This window comes from Musa acuminata, chromosome BXJ1-10 (genome assembly GCF_036884655.1).
Source record: "Musa acuminata AAA Group cultivar baxijiao chromosome BXJ1-10, Cavendish_Baxijiao_AAA, whole genome shotgun sequence".
In the NCBI taxonomy this organism is placed as follows: Eukaryota; Viridiplantae; Streptophyta; class Magnoliopsida; order Zingiberales; family Musaceae; genus Musa; species Musa acuminata.
This window is the reverse complement of record NC_088336.1, coordinates 32,678,470-32,683,941: the sequence shown is the minus strand read 5'-3', so window position 1 is coordinate 32,683,941 and position 5,472 is coordinate 32,678,470. Positions and strand designations below refer to the sequence as shown.

Sequence of the window (5,472 nt, the reverse complement as noted above, 5' to 3'; positions counted from 1 at the left end):
CTTATTTCTACCATATTCTTGCTAATCACATTACATGTGTGCATTGAAGTAAATCTTGCTGGAAACTCCTGAAAGCAGTGTTGAGAAGTGGCCTATGAACAGCTGCAAAGTAGCATCTTGTGACTCATTTTCAATGCTATCCAAATGTCAGTGACTCATCTATCGTCGCCATTGCAAGATACATTGCATTACTAGTGGAGAAAAAGTAATCTCATCAACATAGATCAGAAAGTATCATGAATTATTGCCCACTCTTTTGATGACACTAATTGTCGGCATGATTTAAAGAACCCGAAGCATAGATAGATTAGCAAAGAGATAATTTTGCAAATGTATAGTCAAGTTAACCCTATTTATCTTTCTCAAAGAAAGGAAACTTTGTATATCATTCTATAAGTAAATTTCTTAAGCAATTAAATGACTCAGTAGTACTTCACTGTTTGGATCAAAGAAAACAGAAACATCTCTTGATTTTAAAAGACCAGAAGACAAACAAGTAGTATAAGAATAAGCACTTCTTTAAGGAAACCTTCTTGTTGTTTTCTCCCTTCTAATTCCTTTTGGACATGCAAGGGAAAATACACATGAACAACAAAGCATGAAAAGAAGATACCAGCAATACTTACAATTAAAACAATCAAACATTAGGTAAAATGATACTGGGCATGATGAGAATGTTTCTTCTGTTCATGGTTGAACTACTTGTGTCCTTTCCTAACCCTTACTTCTACTGTCAGCAAGCAGCAGTAGCTTTATTATTATTTTTTTCCCTTTTTCTTGCCCTCTCTTCTGTTTCTCTTTTTCTCTTTCCTTTTGTGGAACACTTGTTGGCAATTTGGTTCTGCCCAAACTAGCTTCTGGTACAGTTAGTCTACAGTTACTGGGACATCAGCTCCATATCCAAACCTGCAGGGTGATGAGGAACACTATCTTCTTTCTCTTTCATCCCAACCTGCTTCTGCTCCGTGATATAAGTAAGAACTTCACCAATATTTGTGATGCATCATGGCTTTCCTCTTTTTCTGTCATCATCCATGGTGATCTGCATTGTCAGGTGACCAGTAGGTGTAATGCCATTCTGTCTCTTGGGAATGTGGCTTTGATGCTTCCTGCCAGACAGACAGACAGAGAGAGAGAGAGCAAAGATTAAAAAGACACAAATTTTGGATCAAGAGTTAATAAAAGGACCAAAAATGATGAACAGTTACAGACAACTATTAATTATTTGATTTACATAACCAATCTTGGTTGTGAATATTATGAATTAATTCGATTAGATATTTACCTCTACACAATGAGAGTGGAAGATAAAATTCAATGCTGTGGTTTTCCATGGTATTCATTGATTGAAAACATTATCATAATCCCAAACCAAAAATCTAGTTCTGTTTCATGTGATTTATTTTTTATATGATTTAATCTGTAGACATGATAAAGTAGAAAAGAGTCTCTATCTTCCTATGCCTTTCTCTTTCCAAATTAAATGCAAAAGAATAATTTCCTTTAAGACCAACAATGGTCCAGCATGAAAGAAAGACAGCCGACAAAACAAAGATTGTCTTTTTCTCTTTCATGATATTAAATCTGTTCCTGTCTTGAACATTGAATAAGAGGATCTCCTGCTTGCTCTTCTTCCAAGTTCTTAGATTCTATTTTTCTTGTAGCATGATAAAGACACAAGAGAGGATCACTAAATGATAGGAGTAACTAATGTGAACTGCTTCTTTGTCTCACATCTATTATGATTTCCTGACTTATTTTACCCTTTTCAGTTTGCATTTGGCATTTAAATCTGATCTCCATCTTAAATACTGTTGATTCAAGTTTTTCTACCATCCTGTAGTGAGCTGAACTGAACTCGATTTCGATATGAGCTGCTGCATTGATAATTTCACTTACTCCTTTAGTTCCAGCTGAGGTGCAACTCATGACCAGTTCTTCCAAGCCAGAGGTTGATCCATGGTCCAGCTTCTGCTGCAGTCGAGGTTGTTCTTGCTGCTGCTGTCCACAGTTGAATTCCAACACAATAAGCTGTCTTTATTTCTTCTCAAGGAAAAGAAATAATCTGAGTAAAACCTAATGCCCAAAACCTTCTTTTCTTTCACCCAAATATATTTGCAAAAGGGAAATATTCGAGATTTAGGAAAAGCATTCCTTTTGAGTAAAAAGAAGGTTTGATTATCCAACTAATAAATCCAAATTGGATTGTCATACCTGAAACTTATCGGCTTGGAGAAGCATTCTTGAGACTTGATATGGGTCGTCAAGAACAATCGAGGTCTGCTGGAGTGAAGTGGACATGATGGTCGAGATGGGATTGATAGGCCTACCGACGCAGAAAGCTGCGGTTGGCGCCATCTGCTGCTGCTGCTGCTGCGCCACATGACGATGTGGTGGTCGAACGAGGTGCTCGTGTTCTGCATGCTCGCCTCTTTGCTTCGGTTCCTCACCCACGGCCACCACCTGTTGAACACTCAAAACAAACTCCAACTCAAACCCTTTCCTTCTTTCCTAAACCCACTTTCTCTCTCTCTCTCTCTCTCTCTCTCTCTCTCTCTTTTCTGGGTAGGGAAAGTTGCACCAATTGAAGCTACCATCAATTGTGCCAATATAATTATATGCATAGCTAAGATGGCCCTTCCTTGGTCTTTACGCTTTCTTTGGCTACTCCTAGCCTTTCTATGCCATTTCTACTTGAATGCAGAAAGAATCTAATCTGAACATGCATTCATACACACGCAACATTCATGTGCATGCAGAATTCACTTAGAGGCACAAATTGCTGAACGTGATGAGTTAGCAGAATTTGTTTCGAGAAATTACCTCACTGTAACTTTCCCTAAATGGAGCAAAGCTAAAGTTATCGGGCTTCAAGTGATGGTGCATCTCCATGCTACTGTACCCGGAGATTCCACCACCCCCGGAAGAATGCTCGTCTCTCTTGCTAGCAGCTTTGGAACAAGAGCTTCCGCTCCTACCGTCCCTTCTTTGGTCCATCCCCTCCATGGCGGCTGCTGCTGCTGCTGGGCTCCTATCCGATGACCAGTTGCAGTGCCTTGGCTGGGTCTGGTAGAATATCTTGGACACCACAAGCTCACCTTCCTTCTCATCCTCGAACTCCCCCAGATGGTACTGGTGCATGACCCAGTTGGTCTTCTCAGGCTTCCTGTGCTTTCCGAAGTTGGTGTACAGGACGAGTATCTTCTTGCACCCCTTCTGCTTCCCGTTGACCATCACAGGCCTTGTCTTCCCTGTCTTGTGCCACCTGGTTTCGCCTCTGTGTAGGTCACACTCAGACTGGATCTTCCTCCTCTTCCTTGTGCCCGTGGTGTAGGCCTTGGATGGCCTGTGGAAGAAGTGCTTGCTCAGGCCATCCCTTCTCACACCTGAAGCCAAATCCAAACAGGCCAGTGAAGTTAGGTCTGACCACGGGAGGCTGAGAATCCGAGGTAGATCTTCTTGTCAGATCAACCTCAACCAACCAACTCATGATTTGTTGGTCAAACTTACGAACTTTATAGCATCATGAAAGAGAAGCATTAAGTTCCGAGAGAGAATTAAGGACCCGAATTTAGAAAAGGTTTCCTTTTTCTTCTTCTTGTGGATGCCCAAACACATGGGGGAAGAGATATGGTAACAGTAATGGAACATATACCACATCAATCTTTCTTTTGCGGTTCTTACAAGTGAGAACCGCATAAAATAATACTAGATGTGAGACAGAATAGGGTTCCGGCCGGGTGTAACCTCTCTAACCTGGGAGCTTCTCAGGATGGGTGTAGCAGATGCCATCTTCTCCCTCGATCGTCGGTATGAACTCATCTATCAGAGGGTGGGATCTCAGATCTTGTGCCTTCACCTTGGCTTCCAGGTGCTCTATCAATTCTTGATCCGTCGGATCAAACTTCACGCCTGCCGGCATCCCTACCCAGTCCTGCATGCGATCGTCGATAGGCCAAGGAAGAAGCAATCGTTGCTGCTATTCAGAACAGAAAGTATCAACGCACAGTCGATACCGGTTTGCGATGGAGCTTGTGGCCACACCTAGGGCACTGTTCGGAGACACCCACACGTTGTTCTTCGAGCTTGGCGTCGATGAGACTGGAACTGCTGACTGAACCTATAGGACTTGTATTCATGGCTGCTTCATGGGCATCAAGATTTTAGCTTCAAGTGTCCGCGGAGACCCTCACATGGAATTGACCGCCTGTACATGGTCATTGGAAGGCCAAGCATGTCAAGCACATCATGCTTATTCCTGTGCAAACTGGTACGTATATGGCAACAACGATTCGACTAATTGGGAATAGGAAGAACAACAGGAAGAATCAGTAGATGCAAAGAAGAGAAAGCAGGCAAAACTCACAAAGAAAGAAGATAATTCATGAGAGAATAAAAGCCTTTGAAATCCAATTCGGGAAGGGAAAGGAGGAGAAAGAAAGAAGATGATGTTAAATAAGAAACGGGAGGAGTTGGGAAAAGGAGAAATCGAGAGTGTCTTCCTGATCTGTATAAAACCTTCTTTAGAAGACAACATACAGCACCACCTCCTACTTTAACTGAAACCCATGAGTAAAAGGAAAGGGTTCCCAAAACACACTCCCATGCTCAAAAACACCTTTAAACCTACACCTAAAACAAGCTGACTCTTACGTCGGTAGAGAGAGAGAGAGAGAGAGAGGGTTTGGATTACAGTGGTTGAGCTGCCAAAGCAAAAGCAGGGAAGAACCTTCACAGCTGTTACTGCACATTCCGAAGAACCCAAAATGAATACTACTAAACAAATTAAAAGCAATAAACACAGTGCATGGAATTTAGTCGCATAAAGGACAGGACAATTCTGATCTGTCTCCCTAAGAAAAGTCCAAGCAAGAACTGATGGCAGAATATCTCCCAACAAAATATAATTATCTTACTGAATACAGCTTGCAGCAGCTGCATCTTTGTGTTCCTCGCATGAAATGATGAATCAGGATATGTATTTTCCTTTCCCTGATAATGGAATCATAGGGATCAAAAGAGAGAGGGAGAGAAAGAGAGAGTGAGGGAGCTCACATGGATCTTGGGATGTTCTAATATGTTGATCCTTTCCGGCATGAAGGAAGAAGGTCTTGCACTTTGCAGAGAGAAGAGAGATGAGGAGGTGAATCTATACGTTGCTTCAAACCCAAGGCAACCGAGCAGCAGGACACTTGATGGACCCCCATATAGAATAAGCTAGTTAAATATATGATATCTCAGTAGCCCGAGCAGAAGCAGTCTTCAACCACAAGCATGACCATGTGTTGTTGTACACTATTCCTATGCTACGGAATCAATTACCACCACAGCAGAATATAAATCTACGAAACAAACATTACAATAAGCATAGAACAATCGACCCACGCCTGTTTTGCTTCATTCTTGTGTTCATGTCAGCAACTTCTCTTCGTAGCGCTGGACCTACAAGAAAGAGAATATACCAAGAGGAGG

The 5,472-nt window shown here is 41.8% G+C and overlaps 1 protein-coding gene across 10 annotated transcripts; it reads right to left on the bottom strand.

Annotated features, from left to right (window-relative positions):
• Positions 1-439: 439 nt before the first annotated feature.
• On the bottom strand, positions 440-5,207 carry LOC103972745 (NAC domain-containing protein 75). Of its 10 annotated transcripts, XM_065088347.1 has the most exons (9): positions 5,056-5,170; positions 4,917-4,992; positions 4,694-4,743; positions 4,008-4,207; positions 3,757-3,934; positions 2,824-3,386; positions 2,215-2,463; positions 1,900-2,001; positions 440-1,109 (listed from the first exon to the last, which is right to left on the bottom strand). In XM_065088347.1, exons 4-9 carry the CDS (start codon positions 4,137-4,139, stop codon positions 1,029-1,031), a joined length of 1,305 nt encoding a protein of 434 aa, XP_064944419.1. In that variant the 5' UTR covers positions 4,140-4,207; positions 4,694-4,743; positions 4,917-4,992; positions 5,056-5,170; the 3' UTR covers positions 440-1,028. The 10 variants fall into 10 exon arrangements, with proteins under 10 accessions (XP_064944419.1, XP_064944418.1, XP_064944424.1 ...); XM_065088346.1 differs by lacking the exon at positions 4,917-4,992 and having other exon boundaries at positions 5,056-5,193; XM_065088352.1 differs by lacking the exon at positions 4,917-4,992 and having other exon boundaries at positions 4,017-4,207; positions 5,056-5,190.
• Between the last annotated feature and the right edge of the window lie 265 nt (positions 5,208-5,472).

Coding starts and splice junctions, on each gene's coding strand:
- LOC103972745 (XM_065088344.1), bottom strand. CDS start 4,139: ATGAATACAAGTCCTATAGGTTCAGTCAGCAGTTCCAGTCTCATCGAC. Junction 2,464..2,823: donor TTAGGGAAAGTTACAGTGAG/GTAATTTCTCGA, acceptor AGTGTTCAACAG/GTGGTGGCCGTGGGTGAGGA. Junction 2,002..2,214: donor TCCAAGCCGATAAGTTTCAG/GTATGACAATCC, acceptor AACTGTGGACAG/CAGCAGCAAGAACAACCTCG.